A 20,101-nucleotide genomic window follows, 5' to 3' on the forward strand; every position below is an offset into this window, starting at 1 on the left:
ATTAAGGAAGAAGTCTAAGCATGGATGCTGCAGAGTTCTTCTGCGGCTTAAAAACATTTTTACAATCCCCAAACGACAATGGAGTCTTCAGGTAGCACTTTGATGACATGCATATCTCTTACTTCCATCCACTTTCTGGCAAATATGTCAAGTTTGAAGATTAATTAATAATTTCAAGTTCAGATCACAAACACTGAGGGAGCATAAAAGTTCTTGCAGCACACCAAAATAAAGAGTTCATTAAAGGGATATGTCCAGAGCTTTTGATTTGTGATTCGTAACCCTTGTAAAATAAAAAAGGCATATAAACATTAACGCTAATAAATTAGTTTACTCCACTACAAAGTAATTACTTGATAATGTTGATATTTACAGCTTGAATTCAAATGTAACAGTTAACTATAATTTACCGAAAATACATAATGAGAATATTTAGTCAGTGCACAACATGATAAGATTTGTTATTAAGTCAGTTACGATAAGCTAAGCAATAAATAAACAAATCAATGTTGACATTTAAATACCGAAGATCTCCAAAATTTGCAATAGAACTTTCCCCTGTTATATATAAATATTTCCACTACATTGTGAACCTAGAAAAATTCAAAATGTTGTTGTCTTATTATTTTTAGATTTCCTTCCATTGCTCACCCAGGTCCACAGGAACAGAGATGGTGAAATATTTCCAATTTCTTAATTACGCCAACTTCACAATAGTTGTTTGTGGCCTTAGTGTAATTCTGTTTTGCTGTTTTGATTAAAATGAGCCAGAACCTAAATATTTCTTTCCCTTCTGATATCGATCAGCAGAATAGAAAAAAATGTTTTTTTCCTCCCTCCAACAGTGTAAGGTTGTTCATGCCTCAAAAGGTGCTGGCTTATTTCTCTGTTTTCTTTGGAAAAGATCATTCGATGGGATGTGCATTTTTGTTGGCAGATAAATAGCTTTTAGTCTCTGCCCTGTACAGTCCGCTTTCCATATCAGCTCTTTCATGTAACAATAGTAAAAGCTTCTCTACGTTTTTAAAATAGATCTATCTGGATCTCAACCTCCAGCGATGGTCTGAAGAAAAAAGAAAAGTATCTGAGTGCTGCAAGTTTGTTTCTAGGGGTTAATAGGATATAAAATATTTTTAACTAGGCTTCTGGCAATTTTACATAGAATATTTGTGAAATCGGGATAGCCATTGGTTTCCCATGTATTTAGCAGCACTGTTTAGGCAAAGAGATCAGCCCTCTTTACGCAGTGGTCTGGAATTTAAAGGACTTTCTAACACTGAAATAAAGAAAGCAACGCTTTGGAGAAAAGGCAAAAAGGGAACCTGCATGATGGGAATAAAATGTTATTAAATATCTCGAGCAAAACTTGGGTGAAACCGGACAGGGTATTTGAGGTTAATATGTTAAAAAGGGAAGGAAGACACTAAGCGCTTCGGAAGTGAACATGAATGCGAGCATGTAATCTATTCACTATGAAAATCAGTACAGACTTGACCCTGGCACATTCTTCCAAGCAAAAGCCTGCAGGGCGACTATCTTCTGCACAAACAAAAAAATATCGACCAATAGCTTTGGAAACATTCAATGCTAGAAATCAAATAGCAAGAAAAAATCAATTAATTTATTTTGATCTTCTTTTTGCAAATATACAAATTAAAAAGGTCTCACCTAACATGTGGGAATTGCTAATTCTTTCTACTCCACAGCGACCTGGTGCAATTGGTCAAACTAATAAGTAGGAAAAAGTGTCATGCGTCTTTTTGTCCTCTAAGGGTACACAAAGCAAACATGAGTTATATTTTAGATTACGTGCTTTTGGTGAGAATACCAAAGTGACGATCTGTTGCTTCCCTTGAGATGGCTACAAAGAAAAAAGGGCCCATACTTGCAGCTTGTCAATTTCAACATTTGGTCACATGACCAGCACCTCCCTGCTAAGGATGGGGATAGATTTCCACGTCAGCTTACGTCTCCAAATTTCTTACTTCACGGATCTGCTTCAAAGAGGCAGCTGCATTAGAGAATCATGTTAAGCTCAGCTAATGCGGAGAACCCGAGGTAGCCTAATGATGGATTTTGATGAGCGTGTTCCTTGTTCCTCTAACATGTATTTGCCAAGTTGTACTTACTACGTCTCGGGTCCTGATTTCTCCAGCCTCCCTTCTTTTTTGCCCCAGACCCCGTCTTCTCGCCCTATGACATACTCCTACTCTTCCAACCTACCCCAGGTCCAACCTGTGAGAGAAGTTACCTTCAGGGAGTATGCCATTGACCCCTCCAGTAAATGGCACCCCAGGAACAATCTGCCCCACTGCTACTCAGCAGAGGAGATCATGCACAGAGACTGCCTGCCTGCCACCAACACGGCTAGCATGGGCGAGATGTTCGGCAAAAACACAGCAAACGTCTACCACCCCACCACCAACGTCTCTTCCAATTTCTATAGCACGGTGGGGAGGAACGGGGTCCTGCCCCAGGCTTTCGATCAGTTTTTCGAGACGGCGTATGGCACCACGGAAAACCTGTCCTCAGCGGACTATTCGGGAGACAAGAATGGCGAGAAAATGCCTCCGACAGCTCCTGCAACTTCAAGTTCGGCAGGCGGCTGCGGCAGAGAGGCGGCAGCGGCAGCGGCGGAGGAGAAGGAGAGGCGGAGGAGGACAGAGAGCAGCAGCAGCCCGGAGTCATCTTCCGGCAACAATGAGGAGAAATCCAGCAGCTCCAGTACGTATAAAGGCAGCGCCCAAGCGCTTTATGAATGGGAGTTTGAAATCTAGCGCACCACCGCTGTTAAATTTTTATATGCTGTTTTATAAGCATACAAGGTTTATGAAGGGCCTTTAGATTTCCCCCAACAAAACTTTGTTATAAAAGGCAAGATCACGTGTTTAGTGCTGAAATTGGCCGTGAAATACCCACCGGCCAATGGATGCCTTAAAAAAAGCGTTCTCCTTCCCTTTTTTTTTTTTTTTAATAATAATAAAAAAGGGGCTCTGTGGTCAACTCTTGAAAATATAATAACGTACGTTTGTGCCTGTAAAGTCACCAAAAAGGGATCCTGACTCCTTTGATATCAAGGTAATCCAGTGATTTTATAAAAGCCATGTGTTGCACCAGAAGTCTAGTTAGGGTCTGAATTCAAAGCCATCACCATGTTAACGATTGCACTAGCATAGTGTTCAGCAGATAAAGTAGCTGCCTGAACTGTAGCAATATATTAAAAGAAACAAATTAACCTAAAGCTGGCCTTTTTGTCTAAAGGAAGCCATTTTACTTAGGCATTATGGCAATTACGTGTTGCCTTCTGTCCAACAGTCTGTTACTTACAATTGTTATTCAATCTGTCAAAGTCTGATTTTTATATGTGTTTTTTTAAAAGGCAAAGCAAGTAAACAACTTTGAAAAATACCTCTACAGTGGCCTGTACCAGAAAGGGAAGGTTTTTTTGTTTTTTTTTAAAAAAAGGAATAAGATCAATATTTAATTTAAAGAGCTTTTGAACCTTGAAAACCTTCCAAACAGAACCAAACTCTGCGTACTGCGCTTTAAGCCTATGGTGGCACACTGAGAGACGACATTGCCCTTCTAGCGGCATACCTGCATTTTAAAAAACAGCGGAGTGAGGCAGAATGCAGTGGTTTAATAGCAGCCTTAGTCGCAGTGCCATTTCCACTGATTAAAAAAGGAGGGGAAACACATTCATGGAAATGTAAAGCCAGTATCTGTAGACAGAATAAAAGATGAATTGTAATGGTCTGGAGAAAGACTGGGGTTGAAAATGTGTTTACTAAAATGTGTTTACTAAGGTAATGTCAGCTGAAGTGAACCCGGTGATTAACACAGAAATGTCTGTGTGCAGCTGTTTGTTTAGTCTGTCACTGCACGGTACCAAGCATCACATATAGCCTTTGAAAAGTGCGTGCTCAAACAGTAAGGCAAGGTACGCTAATACTTGTTCCGTATTATGCCTGTCCTCGTTGCCGAAGTGACCCTTTGTTTGCCATCATTGCTTTTTCACATGAAGAAGTGTGTGCTCTGCATATTCCGTACCCTTTCCCCACAAAAAAGTCGGTAAGGTAAAGAGCTAGCCTGTAGAATAGGACCTAACCGTTATACCCATGGAGTAGGCAAAACACTTTACATAGTTGCTCCTTGACCGAGCTTTTTCCAGTACCAAGTTTCAAACACTTCTGCCTTTTTTCATTCCACAGGTGGACAACGTACCCGTAAAAAGAGATGCCCATACACCAAATATCAGATTAGAGAATTAGAAAGAGAATTCTTCTTCAGTGTCTATATAAACAAAGAGAAACGCCTCCAGCTTTCCCGAATGCTCAATTTGACCGACCGTCAAGTAAAAATATGGTTTCAAAACAGAAGAATGAAAGAAAAAAAAATTAACAGGGACCGATTACAATATTACTCAGCTAATCCACTACTTTAAAACTCATAGCGTTTTTCAAAATGAGATTAAATTCAAATTTCGCCCTTGACAAGGTCAAGCCACAGGGTTACATTTAAGAAGGAGGTGTGTAACTGACGGGACTATGAGAACTATGATTTTACATAAATGTAAATCAACTCTGGACTTTTAATTTTTTAAATTTTGATATTTACGTATCAACTGGAATCGATTTGATGTTGACACACATGGCTTCTAGCGCCAACAGGCCAGCCACAATCTTTGCTCTGAGTGCAAAATTCATACCTCTTACCTTTATAGACAGTTCCGTTCGTTCTGTTATGGTTTCAGTAATTAAAAGTGGGAACTGAACCTTTGCCTATTCACTGTTTAACTATTGTTTATCTTGTTCCTTTGTTTTACTGTGGAATGTGTGTGTGGAAATTACATGTCGAGTTTACGTGCTGAGGACCACTGCAAAATAAAGCTTCGCAAAATAATTTTTTTTCCTTAGGAAGAGAATTTCTACCTTAGAGCAGTGCTCCATTACTAATTGATTTAAATAAAAATAAATACATATTCCTTTACAAGGCCAATCAAGAAGGTTATAGTACAGACGAAGTGATGGAGATAATCGTGTTTTATTGGGTTCGGGGGGGAATGATATGAAAGACTTGATTATTTACTTTAAAACTATGTCAGGTATAAATTTGCCATATATCGTAAAGAAACAATCACTGAAAATAAAATGTTTAGCAGTTGTCATATTAGCTCTCGATTTATTTATAATAACTGTCTATACCTTGCCATCCTTTAGAAACTAAGTATGATGTCCATATTTAAAAGTTAAAAAATGGCAAAATGAATTCCAAAGTTTTAAAAGACAAAAATAAATAGAAAACTAAGATTCTGGCTTCTGGCGCACAAACTTTCTTCAGGAAATACCTGTGGAGAACGAGAGTTTGGTAAATACCACACAACACTTAAATGTAACTTGGATTTGTACAATACACTAATATTGAATCACCAAAATAATTTAATCTTCTGTTTCTTTAGAAGGTTGCTTGTAAGGAATTTATTCAGAAGCCCAACAATGTAAATATGGTAATTTTGTTTTGTGTGTTGTTGTCTATTTTAAATGTCATGAGCTCTGCTTCGTCCCTCAGGCGACATATACAAAGAATCGATAGTTGTTTGGAGTTATTTTAAACATATACATATATATATATATATATATAAATATATATATTGTCCTGCAGGAACCAAAGCGAGAAAAATGCAATTAAAAATATTTAAAATTCTATATCAGTTTACAAAGGATACGATAATCTATCGTGAAGGCAATTTGCTGTTGAGAGTACGTGAATGTATATTTCATACAGGAACAGTGTTTTACAAGACTTGTAAATAAAAAAAAACATTACCTATTTTGTTTTAATACATTTTTTACATATTTTTTTCCTTTGGGATGAGAGGGTGCCTTTTTTTCTCTACATGAGCAACTAATTGGTGATAATTATTTTTGAACAATCAGCTTACCAAATGGATGTAATTTCTTTTTACACCGTTCACAAAATGCAATATCTTTGTATTACATCACTGTTTTCAATATCTATCATCTATATGTATATACAGTTTTCTTTTAATATGCGAAAGTATTTGGTTGCATGTATACAATGGAACAACGCACAAGGAAATAAAAAAATGGAAATTTATATTTTTATTCTGATGCTACATTACTGTGTATTGTTTTAGCTAATCTAAATTTTACAATCAAAATTGACTGTGCAAGTTACATGCCTATTTTTTCTAATCCTTCACTATCAGCCAAAGCACAATGTTCACACTGGTGAATAAACTTGCAGACCAAGGCTCATTTAAATCTAAATTTCAATGGATTTTAAAAAAGGAAAAAATAATGCGTTTAGTAATTCACTGTAATTATCACTCCTTTGTTCTCAGCTGTAAAATACACACAAGACGATAACTTGCTATATTTTAGGAATTAAAAATCTATTGTTTATTTCAGACCACACATGTCTGGACAAACCATTTAAAAATTATTTTTAGTATCAGTAATGTTCGGGAATATTTTATCACCATAACCCTAAAGCGAAGTTTAAAATTAGCTAACGTGTGTGTAAAGGAGTGAGAACACTGTGTTCTTGGAAAAGCCTTCCATGTGTGAAAGTGGTGGAACTGGGCTGTACGAAATTGTCCTTGATCTCGAAGGGGGGAAAAACAAAAGTTGGGAAAACAATGTCCAGATGAGACTGTGGTATGGAGAATGGCATTTTAATCTCTAATTCTTGTCCTAATCTTAATCAGGAAAAGAAAGTACTTACTGTTTCTGAATTGTTTACTGGCTTTGAACTTCTGTATTGCTTTGGACATCACCCATAACCTTGAGGTGAAGGGCTAAATGGCTCTGGACCTCTGGTTGACAACCCCCACCCAGTCAGACAACGTCTCGTCAAACGATTTTCTTTTTAAAAGGAGGAAAGGGGCAGTTTGCTTGCTTGTTTGTTTGTTTGTCTAGAATGCTACAATAGTATGAAAGTTTTAAAACAGATGGAGGGATAGATACAGACGGAGAGAGAGAAAGAGAGAGAGAGAGAGAGAAATAGATGAATGGCAATGAGTGTTTAGCAAGAAGCTTCCTTTCCCAGTTAAAAATTAACTGATATTCATGGCTACTCCTGGAGGCAGTTGAGCCATGGCGTTTCTCTGGTTGGGATTTGATTTTCTAACCCAATAAAAACACATCCTCTGTGTTGCTGTGACAATGTGATTATAAAAAGTGTCCATGACTTGTTCATTTGCATATATGGAATGCCCTGCTATAAACTAAGGAGAGGTTCTACAGCAATTTCTTAGATATAGAAATTAGATCTGAATAACACTTGTCTGGACACCTTCTCTAGCATCCTTTTATTGGAATAGTGAGTCTGAATTAGTTAGTCAGTCACTGTTCCTCAGGTGTTCGATTGCCACAAGATGGCGTGCTTCAGATCAATGTCAAAGCCGCAGCGGGAGAAGAGAACCCCTGGAAAAAAAATCTTGGCCTTTGTTCACTTTACATTCTAGCAGCAGCACGTTAAATTATTGCACTTTCTATGCTACGGTTGGCAAAAGTAGCTTCGGTGGATTGCTTACTTGACACATGAAGTTAAACATTTCGCAAGGCATTCCTGAAAAATTTAATCCCGATTGACTTTGGTTTAGAAAAAGCATGAAGGTAAGTGCTTAGATCTGCCCTATGTACAGAAATTAAAATGGAATGGGCTGTTATCAAACTAGTTCTTGAAAAGTTTGCAGGAGCTTTATTTGTTTTGTTTCCGTTAAGCATTCTGGAGGAAAACTATAGGGAGGAAAACTATTCCAAAAAATTGGTGGTTAAACTTAATACATTAAAGAATATTTAAGAGACTTTCTAAGTTTTAGTTGACAAATTTTTTTTACTTAATAAAGTTTTGGCCAACAGTATGAAAAATCCACTTTATGGGGAAAAATTTTCAGAAGAATCCTGTAGATTTCTTCCAATTATACAAATAGGTGCACTGGAAATATGAAACTTGACATTTATGTGTAGAACACTAAGGGTCTTCAGTCAAATAGAGCTATGATAACATACATTGAAAATGACAGGTAATTTTGATGTTCTTATTGGACTTGAATCGTAGTTTGCTTATTGGTCAAAATTTTAATGGAATGGCTCGGACAATGTTTAAAAACGTCACTATTCTGAGGCAAACTTTACTCTTTTCTTAGTTGCGGCTGGCAATAGATGTTGGTAAACATATAGTTAAAGTCACTTGCACAAGGAATAAAATATTTGATTGCGTATTAAGTCAGTGTGTGAATAAGAGTAACTTTAAAATATTCACTATCTAGCTATCGCAGATAGAACACTGTTGCAGAGGGATATAGGTCAAACATCCCCATTTTCTAAGGCATGAGTTGGGATGTAGTCTCTAAAGTATCTTCAGCGTGTAATTTAGCAGCTACTTCTGGTTATTTCTCCTGTTTCTACAGTTCCACGAGTCTTTAGTAAGGCTGTATTTGAAAAAATGTGTGGCTCTATGTGAATTCACTAGTTTAGCCGCACATTTCAATACACATGGCACCATAGTCTGAGTACTTTGCTTTTAAATATCAGATTCAAACACAGTTAGCTTACACTTTGCTTTCTGATACTGTAATACTATGCAATCGAAAAAAGAGACTAATGAACCTGGTCTGCAATATTACACGAAAAGATCATTTAAAAAGTAGTTAGAGAAATGTTGAGTGAATTGTTAAAAACCCACATGCAATCATTATAGAGTGTATTTTAGATCACTATCAGAATCTATGTATTAATTAAGCAAATATATTACATTAAAAGTACAAGAATTTTTATCTCTTTTTTACTTCCGCGGATAGGCGTCAATGCTTAAAAAGGCACCTCAAAATAAAGCAGGAGGAATACCGAAAGCCCTTTTAGTAAATTCTATTTTACACCACTCAGATTAGGCTCAGCATATTTGATAAAATATTTTCCTTGTTGTTCCCTTCCCCCATTCAGTACTCAAATGAATAAATCAAAGAGACCCCAGCCGTAGTTAAAGCGCCCTCTGGTTACAAATTGTTTACTGATGGTCTTGGTCATAGGACAATATTTAAAAAAAAACAAGCTTGCTTCTTACAATAACTGTTTATTATTTCACATGGTTTGGGATAGCGTGTTTTGGAGGAAAGAGTCTAAAAGAAGCTCAGTATTTACTTTGCGTTAATTAATCACCGGCACATTTCTATTTCGCGTGCTAGTGATTACCACTTCCTCTACTAAGGCGAGGTTTTTCATAATGTTTTGTCACACCCTTTTCATCTAATGGTCTAAAATTGCAATATGAGGCCAATATCCACCTAGCCATCTAGCTAGCTAGCTCTCAAGCTGCCTCCACCTCGAAAAGGGATATTTATACTTTACATCAAAACTGTATTTAAAGATAAGGTAGTCACAAAAAAAGACAGTAGCTATATAACTTGAAATGTTTAATATTACTGTCTGTCCTAAATCTACATTAAAAGTCAGATATCTACTTCTGTACCCTGTTAAGGGCTACATAGACGTTAGAAAGCACTAGAAGGCAGCGTTCTCACGCAGGTTAGTGAATAGGTAAATCCTTAAAAATGGTTCTGGTGTAATTTTTTATACTGTATAATAATCATAGGGGTCTAAACTTCGGAAAGGACTCATCAGAGTTATGTGCAAAATACATTGCTAATCAAAATTAGTAAAATGGCACACAAAATATAAAATATATTCAGATGATAGAAGGCCTTCAGACGGCTGTAATACAAATTAAATTGCAACCTAAATTTCAAAAAGGATAACCTGCTAAAACATCCCAAGGTTCATTTTGTCCCTTACAACGTGAAACAATTTCTAGTAAAGATAAAAATTAGTGAGCTAGCCATTTATCACCTTTCTTGGCACAGACACGGTTTCTAAACCTCCTGATTGAAAGCCGCCTACTTTGGACCAAATCCAGAAAGAAAAGTAAATCTGGCACACATACACGGTCCTGACAACTGACAGTTCTAATATTAAATAAGTATTCACTGACTGCATTAGTTTTTTGAGATTTATACAATGTAATCTACCTCCATATACTCATATAGGCGGCGTACACACGCCCATGACAAACTTCAGGAAGATTTGCATTTTAGCATATTGCAATTTTCCCACGTCAGAAACAAAAGCATATTTTAATTAGCATACAAAATAGCATCAGACGATTAACAGTGTTGTACCTTTTGCTTTGTCTAGGAAATAAGAAAGAGATAAATCATTATTTAGCTTGCTACATTTCAAAATTTCGAACCAGAGTTTGCATGTGGGTGAGCTGTCCTTTTTAATTTATTTCTTTTAGTTTTTAATTTTTAGTGTAACAAATAAAAGAGTTTAAGGACTCTATTAATACATCCATTACACTTTTCTTAAATCGATTAAGTTTTATTTTGATCTCATTGTCTGTGTATGCAATTAATTTAGATTCTCCACCAAACAACACTTTACTTGCTTTGATGCTTATTAAACTGTACTTGCTTATTTGTATTTACCTCCAGATGGTTTTGTTTATATAAACAGAATTAAGAAGAAACTATTTCTCGTCCCTTGGAATACACAATATTATTCAAAAAATTTTTAAAGTCGGGGTTAATCTTCAAGAGACACATTGTTAAGGGTTTAAAATGTAGTAGCTACACACGATGCATGCCAAATTAGTTTAGTTTATCCAAAATTGGCCATTATCTTTTATAGGTAAGAATCAAGTGAACATTATTAGTTTTACTTCACTGGGTTTGATGATGTTAGTTACTATTTGCCTTGGCCTTGTTAGCGATTAAAGAAAGCACAGATAATACACAGCCGAGTTGAGTTCATGATCTAGACTAAGTGCTTTGACCATCAAAGCAACACTGTTCATTACTATAAACAAAACAATAAAGGGCATAGATTTCTGTTTCCTGTTGCAAGTTATTGTGAATAACTATCCTTTGGGTTAAAGTAATCAGCATTACTAATGCTAAAAAACCATCCCTCTGTGGCAGATCTTTTGCTACAAAGGATAAAAGAAAGAGTTGGTTTAAAACCTGTTTTCTTTCTTTGATTAGTCTCTGTCCTGTATTTCATCTCCCTGATTTCTTTGCTTTAGCTTTTTTTAAAAAGGCAAATCCAATTCTTGTTATAAAATGTGCAATTATTTTATTTAGGCTGAAAAGGATTTTACATACTTTTTCTATCATCCTTTTTCACTTTATTCCAAAGCTAATTTTAATTTTAAAAGCTAGCTGGTTATTTAAAAAAAAAACCAATTTTGGAAGGATTTCAAGCGTTACCCTTCTATTAGTACAGTTTATAGATTTGCAATCCATTTCTATTTAATTTGGCAAATACAAAATAAACATGTGGCAAGAGCAGACTCCCCCGGTGTAAATTTTATACCTGATTTGTGAAGAGAAATACCTTTGGAACGTGGAATTAAGGGTCACATTTCATTTTATTTAGATCTGTATTTATAACTTTAAGCCTATTGATAATAACCTTCCTGTATACTAGCCAATAAACTGGTTCCTTATATGGTATTAATTTTGTTAGCAGTGATATGGCCCTCACAGGAATCTGATAAGGGTTTGTCTATCACACATTAACACAATGTGGGGTAAGTCGAGTTTGGGAAATACACACAATATTACAGCGGGAAAAGAAAAAAAATAGAGGGGTTCCGATAGGCTGCTTGATGTCCCCAGATCACTGCATTACGTCCAGCTTGGCAGTCGTATGTAAGCAACGGTATAATGCTCATTAGATAACATTTGAAAAATAAGCAGCATTTCCATAAAGATTTTATGAGCACTGCAAAGTTGTAACAACCTCTACCAGCTCACAGCTTTTCCAGCTGACAGGGAAAGAACCTTAGGAGGGCCCCTTCAGCTTAATTTGCCCATGGAAACTAACATTTGTGTCCCGCTGTTTTCTGTACATTTCAAAATTACTTGTCTAGGGGAATGTCAAAATGTGGAAAGGAATTGCCTCGTTGTGGGCAAACACTGAAATATTAAACCACGTGAGGCTCGACAGATCAATAGATCGAGGGGAAATGTACAGAGTACAGTTGACACTGTTATTCTTGTAATATTCTCCTAGATGCTTTGAACGCCAAGGGTATGCGCTGCAGGAGTGTATGGCTGAACGCCTGCCGGTTCTGACTGACACAGTCAAGCGTGGTCAGAAAGGAAGCCAAATGACCACTTTAACTGTTTCCTTGGCATTCTTATTGGTTACGGCTGGCTTTATGGCAGAGCTGGGTGCCAGAATGAGGCGAGCATTAAGATTTAACGAGCAATATTTATTTTTCAAACGGTTATTGGTACTCATCGGGAAGCCAAGACAACCGATCATTTGCTTCTAGGATCTGAGAATCAGCTTTGTGTTTTACACAGAAGACCCATATGCTAAGCGGGAATGTGTCACCGAATGCTTTAAAAATATTTAAAAATCCCACGCAGCCATAGACCTTGCACAAAATACCATAATTTCTCCAAGTCAGTTGTATGATTTTAAAATAGCATAAATGAGAGATGATATAACTTTAAGTGAACCATCATCCAGCTATTTCATTAGAAAGTCTATCTAACGCTCCGTCTGCATGCCTGTCTGTCTGCGCTCTGCCTAGGGGCTCCGCTACAATTACATATTGGCTTGTACAGCATTGTCTAATATCCCAGGATTAGTTGTCTTAGTATTTTACTGAGGAAATGGACGGTACATTTTCACAGATTCATAGCGAATCATCCACATGAGAAAATTTAAAACATAATTACCAACATATAAACACGTAGGGCGGGTGGTATGTGGGAAACCATTTTCATTGTGTAGATTTGGATTCTTTCTGTGACGACCATCTTTTCATTTGAAATGTAAACCAGATTTAGGGAAAAATCCAAAGTGAACCATAGTATGAGAAGATGCAATCACAATACCAGTTCTGACCCAATGGCATTAGTTATTAACTGATTCTTCAGTACTCTGGCCAACAAATGTTTATCTCTAGTACATTTCCGATTAGTTTACAGTAATTCACATTGGTGTAGCTGTTATTCTGGAAATTGCTAATTTCTTCATAATTTAAGGCTCCAGGAGCCAGAATCCTTTATAGCGTCAAATGGTGCGAGATAAATAAGAACAATTTTTAAAAAGTAGACAACCAAATAAAATGTCATAGACTAGCAGTAAAAACAGGGGATTCCGGGCTTTATTAATATCATCACAAACACATGCTGTGCAACGAGGCGAGCACGCCTTACTTCCGGAAAGCCCAACTGTAGGAAAAGAAGTGATAATAAAAGGTTCATTTATATACCGTTTCATGTTAGGTAATAATAAACATCAGACTGCTCTGCTACTTTATAGCAGTGAATGTGATAATAGAAGAGTATAAAGTATGCGAACACTAAAATAAGGTGGGAAATGGTTGTATACTTTTCAGTGTGCAACTGTATCTCCTCATACACGTATACCCTATATCTACCTATAGATATAGGTAGATTTAGGTGTGGGTCTATATGGAAATAGATATTACACATTAATATACATATATATTCTAAATACAGAGGTCGACCTGAGACCAGCTCTCTGCATACGAAACCAAACTGGGAGGGGTTGCTAGTAGGGCTTGGGTTTCCATTGGCTGTAAGCATTTGCCGTGGTGCGGGGGTATCTCTAATCATATTCAGCATGTTTTGCACAAGAAATGTCAGCCAGAAAGGGCTATCGGCTCCCTTCGCCAAATTATTCCACAACAATGTCATGCTCAGAGAGCCCAGCTGCAAACTCTTTTTTGGTAGACTCCTTGATCAGCTCAGGCAGAGGGGAAGGAGGAGGAGGAGGAGGCGGAGGAGGCGGAGGCGGCGGCGGCTACTATCCCAACAGTAGTGTCTTTTTGCCACAGGCGTCCGATTTGTCCTATGGGCTGCAAAGCTGCGGACTTTTCCCAGTTTTGAGCAAACGCAATGAAGGTACTGCTCAAAGCATGGTCCCCACTTCTCATCCCTACATGTCAGGGATGGAGGTCTGGCTAGAGCCCCCAAGGTCCTGTCGCCTGGAAGAGCCTGAAAGCCAGCAGGCTACATCCTGCTCTTTTGCTCAAAACATTAAAGAGGAGAACTCTTACTGCCTCTATGATTCAGACAAATGTCCTAAAGGTGCAGCTGCCACAGATCTATCTACTTTTCCAAGGCTAAACGCTGAGGTCTGTCCCATGAGCAACGCTAGTGGGGTTCCTGTCCCAGGCTACTTCCGCTTGTCTCAAGCTTATGGCACTTCCAAGAGCTACAATGCTGGGCAAATTGTTGCTTCCCAGTTCACACCGCAGCCCCAAGTTCGTTTTGATGCGGCTCCATCTTTGCCTTCAGTCCCAACAGAAGCGGGGAGGACAGAGACCGAGGAGGCTTCCCCCAACACCTTGGCTTGCGTCTCCCAGAGGGAGGAAGACGCTCAGGCTTCGCCTTCGACCGCAGAAGAACTCTCCCCAGCTCCGTCAGAAAGCAGCAAACACTCTCCTGAGAAAGAACCCATAGGTAAGCAAATAAAAGCCGTGTGAGGATGATAGTTACATCACAAATGGAAAGGAGGATTGAGCAGCCTGCAGAGCTGGCAAGAAGCGCCGCTCAGACTGACCTTCTGAACTTTTTAATATTTGGGCGTGGGGATGTAGTAAAAATTAACGTCCATCCTATAGTTTAAATGTTAAAGCCTCCGCTCTGGGCAAGCCGTAACTTGCATGCGGTTTGAACATATAGAAAAACAGAGATCCATCTTCCCAGATGATGTGAGGGTGCCTAAGAGATAACATAGATGTTTGTAAAGCATCCAAAATAAGCAATAGGCAGTGCCAATAAATAAACCTATTAACGGGGTAAGTTATATTTTACGATCCAGAATGCTTTTCAAAATAACTGGCGCGTTGAAATGTTCTTTCTATGAACTGCTATCAAATTAGACTGATGAATGCTCCACGAATATCCTTCAGTGTCGTCAACAGATAACAGGGCTGTTATTATTTATTATTGTGATCCCTTGGCAAAAATAAAACCTTAGTGGGCGATATTGTCAGACTTTTCAGTTGCTGATTATTTTACAGTTGATTTTTTTTTAGATATAATACAGTTGCTCTATTAAACAAAAAAGGAAAAACAAAACCATCACCTACCCCACTAGCAAATCAATCTCTAAATAATAGCAACAAACACCTACAAAGGTACTTTAGTTTGTTTTTAAAACTGGGTAGAAGCTTCCTAGTTAAGAGGAAAATAAGGCGAAATAGCTCATCTTGTCTTCCAGCTGCAAAGCGCGCTTATAAAGTTTAAATCCGCAGTTTTTTGCTGAAGCAGTTTTGAAAAACAGAAAGAATAAACTAAACTGCAATATGAGGGTTGGGAGGGGGAGCCATTTAAAAAGCCACTTCCATTAAATTAACTGACCACTAACGTATCTCTATCACTGTAGGAGCCAACAGTTCGTTTCATTAGGAAAATGGAAACTCAGACATTCAGTTTTAATGATCTCCGCGGGCTTTTGGAGGCTAGATTTTTAAAGGAAACGCCAGCTACTCTAAACAAGAGGCTGAGGTGCCCACAAGGACTCCCCAAATAAGAACTATGACCAGGGGGCCAACTTGAGGAACCACTTTGCCTCGTGTCATCTGGTAATGTCCCTTTTTTACTTTCTTAAAACTAGGCAATTCAAAAGGAGAAAATGCAGCAAACTGGCTAACCGCAAAAAGTGGCAGAAAGAAACGATGCCCCTATACCAAGCACCAAACTCTGGAGCTGGAAAAGGAGTTTCTATTCAATATGTACCTGACTCGTGAGCGTCGCCTAGAGATCAGCCGCACAGTCCACCTAACAGACAGACAAGTTAAAATCTGGTTTCAGAACCGCAGAATGAAACTGAAGAAAATGAACAGAGAGAATAGAATTCGGGAGCTCACAGCCAACTTTAATTTTTCTTGATAAACCTATTAACACATTTTTTATGGTTTAAAGAGCCAGTATCATTTTCCTAGGCTTTAGTAATCTGCACCTGTATGGATTAAGGATTTTATACATTCTCAGTGTGTCCATAACTTCTTTATAGCTATTTCTGGGGCGGGGGGAGCCATAATGATGAATAAAATTCTGTGTGTGTGCCGCCCTTGTTCCATTACAATTGCCTTGATGTTATTTGCTTCTTTAACCATGAAACAGAGACATATGAGTTCAAGAGCTGCAAATATTTTTTTCCACTTGAAAAAGTAAGCAAACCCGGTTAAAGGCGAGTTTCAATTTTAAACGATAAAGGGTATATGTGGGCCGTGTGTAGCTTAATAAAGAATAACTGAAGCCTTACCATAGTTCTATGTAAAGGGACTTAAACTCCCCCCCCTCAATGGCAGGAGTTCCAATAATTAAATGCAGGCATACTTTAAAAGAAGGGCTTCGGGGGAACTGGTGTTAGGCTCTGTTTTCTTTTTCTTTTCCTTTAACGTAACAACCAGTATCTGAAGCTTTAAAATTGGCCAGGAAAATGAGACCTCTTCTCTTTAAGGATATAAAAGATCTCGTGTTGCTTATGGACTAAATTATTACACTTACCTCTGAATTTCACCCACTCTGTCTGGTGTAGATATTGACCATAATGTAGTTTTGCTTAAATATGTGGAATTAGTGGATTTTTGTCTATAAATGACGTTACCGCTGGTAACGCATGACAAGCACACAACAATCCCCCCCGTCTTGAGAAAAAAATAGTCCCTTTTGCTAGCTAAGTTCATTGAACATCAGAAGGACTTGCTGAGCCAAAGAGCAAGGGAGAATGTGTCCGTCTATCCTTTATACTGTGAAGTTACATGCATTAAAAAGGTCAAACGTGTAGGTGCAAAAAAAAGGGGGGGGATATAAATACAGATATGTATAAATGTCTATTATTATAAAAATGACGGTACTGGTTTAAGCAAATGCATTCTATCATTATTATAAATGTTAGTTCTAGCTCTATCTAGTACTTACCTTAAATCGGAATAAATTAATATTGTAATGCTGCTGTGCGTGAAAAGACGATGTTTATGTTCTCATAGAAGAATAAAAGAAGTGGAATGAATCCTTTTAATTTTACCTCTTTTTGTGACTGTTTATCCTCAGGTTCTACTTTATGTCTTCAAGAACTTTTACAACAGGAATAGTTGCCTAAACACCCTGCAATTACTTTAGGAATCTATTTAAATATTACCTAGACGGTCGTAATTTGTCTGGGCCATATAGCAATGGTGCAGTAAGGTTTGTCGGCTTTTGTTCAGTTTTATGACTTGCTAGTATATCTGGATTGTTGCTGTCTTGGACGAGTGGTTTCAGTTGAGTGAGGAGCTGCATAGACAGAGGAAGCAAATTACTATTTCTTGAGTGTAGCGTATTGATTTTTTATTTTATTTTTTTTTTTTGGAAAAATAAAACACCTTGAAATATGCAGACGTCTTTGACTCCAAAGGACGGTGAAAAATCTAGCTTTAGCAGATGGCTCAGAAGAAAATCATAAAGGTGAGCACATGTAAATGAGGGTATTATTAAGGTCTTGTTCTTCTTATCAAATAGGTTCTAGCCATATTTACACATCAGTATCCTTTGCCTTTCTACCTGGCTGCATGTTGTCGGGCTTATTTAAAATGCTTTCTCTTTTCTTGCTGCATGTTTAAGTATTAAAGAGTTTTGCACTAGGGCGAAACAAAATATGGGGCCTGAATAAGGGCTACAGCTAATTCTTTCTTTTGGGCGGGGGCGGGGGGGGGAGGAGAGAGAGAGACTTATCCCGGGCTTATGGCGAGTCTTTAGCTTTTTATGATGTACCATTACCGCGCACGGCTTTTCTTCACTTTTTCATGTGCATGGAGAATTAGAAGAAAAACTCACAAGAGATTATCTCCCTCCCCCCCACACACACACATTTTAAAGAATCCTATCCAGATTGGAGTCGGTGACCGGTGTAGGCTGTGGGGGAACGAGGGGAGGTGGAATGTTTTGGTCACATTTCTGGTTTTATTTTTATAGCGGGATCCTTGCGTAAGGAACACGGCTATGGGGAGCGTAATAATTAGAGCACTGAGAACTGTTCTGTGATTTAGGTAGTTTCATGTTGTTGGGGCTCCACCTTTCTCTCTGCAGCACGAAACTGCCTTAATTACTTCAGTTGAAATCATCACCAGGTATAATAGTGCGAGTTGGCTTACTACCGAAGAAATCTTACAGCTGAAGCTATCTGTAGGCGTCAAGTCCCAATGCCATTGTTTCCTATCTACAACGAAGGCTTCATTCACTTCCCAATAAACAGCCAAGGGGAAAATCTTGGGGAGTTCTTCAAGGTTAGCTAGTTCTTGAGTAAGCCTGCTTGCTTATGGAATTTTTTTTAATGTATCTTGTAGACTCCATTCAAGGTCAGGTGCGCTTTACATTCTGCTCAGCATTTGTTCTGTTTTTATTTTATTTGGGGGGGGGGGGCTGGATTTTTAAATTGCGTTACAGTTTAATTGCGTGGCAATATTCATACACTCTGTTATCCCGAGTCCCTGTAACGTAGCGTCAATTTAAGTAAACGAAGGGACCGATTGCAACCAGACCAGAGACAGAGTCTCGGTTTTTTTTGTTAAGATATTTTATGTCATTGTGTCACTTTTTTTTATTTTTTTGCCTGCACTCTGTTGTGTTATTCCGTGTCCATCTCTGCCTTGAGTGTTCCTAAAATCTAAACCTGCTTCTACATATGTCCAGGGATTAATCATAAATTACACAAAAGTACCTTACCGGAGGTGAACCGGTAACTAGAAGTGATTTAAAATCAGCCAAAACCCATTTCCCTATAGCTCACAAGGCCTCGGTTACGATCATTATTACAGTGTGTCCAGGCGCCGACATTCCATTGAGGCTGAATGAGCAACAGCGACCTCATTGGGCCTTGTGCAGGGGATCTAGGGCTGCCGGCTATTGTGTACATAGACCAAACAGAAATAGGAGCTGCAGCCCTTGTTTAGATCACAGGCACAACATTTATCCTTAACGTACATGATCAAGATTTCTTCTGGCTGCAAGGACCTGGGAAGTATTTGAAAATTGAATATCCTTTTTGATCATTCGTTTTTAAACTATTCAGGGCTCAGATAGGCTACAGTGAATAAAAATAGTCTGGAAATTGGATTTTCACTGATTATGTAGATGTGTTATAATTAGATTCTCATATGAAGGGATGCATTTACAAAGAAAGCGTCAGACCTTTAAATTGCAGACATATGACTCTGAGTGTATATGTCTGTATACACGCTGTATGTATGGCGATGTATACGTATGTATGTATATATGTATATGTGTATATATATATATAGCATAGTCTATCGATCGATCGATCGATCTATCAAGTTATAGTGTGTGTACATAGGCTTGCCTCTGCTTTATTTAAAATTTTTAATGTATAATTCTAATTTCATGAGAACTTATCCCAAGTTCTATACAAATTTCCATTATAAAATTTCTGGAACTGGTTAGTTTTAAATGGAAATAAGTTATTTAAGAGGCGATCCAGCAATTTCCATTCAATCAAGACTGAATATTCCTACAGAGTGTTTATCCAAATGCGATAGCGTATATGCAAGCGTTATAGTGCATTAGCAGATAAATTGCATTTACTATTTCCCTTCAGTTAAAAATAGCAATATCCTTTCCCTTACACTGGGTTTAAAAATCGCATCTAAATTGCAGCTTTACTGTTGTGATTATACAGATACGGAGGACAGAACCATTTTTTTAAAATTTCTACAGATAAAATGTTCCTTTTCTAAATATCCCGAGATACCATATACACAGGCGAATTTTATATTAACTTTTTCTGGTGGTGACTATCTGTCTACGAGATTATGTTTCCTATAGTTTAAAATTATTTGTGATGCAAACTATATTAAATTAATAATTTCAGTAGATATTAGAATTTAAAATTGATTAAAGAAAAACTCACCATAAAGGGGGGTGGGGAGAGAAAGGAGATCATACTGAGTGTTTTAGTCAGAAACCTACCTGAAAATAGCGTTATTTATTATTATTGTAACTCCCGGTGTCTTTAAGTTTCCTAATGCT

At 37.7% G+C, this 20,101-nt stretch overlaps 3 protein-coding genes across 3 annotated transcripts in view; all 3 read left to right on the top strand.

Moving 5' to 3' along the window:
* Positions 1–1,996: 1,996 nt before the first annotated feature.
* On the top strand, positions 1,997–5,596 carry HOXA11 (homeobox A11). The gene is made up of 2 exons (XM_073333641.1): positions 1,997–2,724; positions 4,212–5,596. The coding sequence occupies exons 1-2, from the start codon at positions 2,043–2,045 to the stop codon at positions 4,442–4,444; spliced, it is 915 nt and encodes a 304-aa protein (XP_073189742.1). The 5' UTR covers positions 1,997–2,042; the 3' UTR covers positions 4,445–5,596.
* Positions 5,597–13,704: 8,108 nt separating this feature from the next.
* Positions 13,705–17,046, top strand: HOXA10 (homeobox A10). Its single transcript, XM_073333640.2, has 2 exons — positions 13,705–14,530; positions 15,690–17,046. The coding sequence occupies exons 1-2, from the start codon at positions 13,705–13,707 to the stop codon at positions 15,962–15,964; spliced, it is 1,101 nt and encodes a 366-aa protein (XP_073189741.1). The 3' UTR covers positions 15,965–17,046.
* Positions 17,047–17,418: 372 nt separating this feature from the next.
* HOXA3 (homeobox A3) overlaps positions 17,419–20,101 on the top strand; it is a 62,123-nt gene continuing 59,440 nt past the window's right edge. The window contains exon 1 of the mRNA XM_073333637.2: positions 17,419–17,524. The gene's annotated coding sequence lies outside the window, so the exon portion shown is untranslated. The remainder of the gene's footprint in view (positions 17,525–20,101) is intronic.

The sequence above is a fragment of the Lepidochelys kempii genome, chromosome 2 (assembly GCF_965140285.1).
Source record: "Lepidochelys kempii isolate rLepKem1 chromosome 2, rLepKem1.hap1, whole genome shotgun sequence".
Classification (NCBI taxonomy): domain Eukaryota; kingdom Metazoa; phylum Chordata; order Testudines; family Cheloniidae; genus Lepidochelys; species Lepidochelys kempii.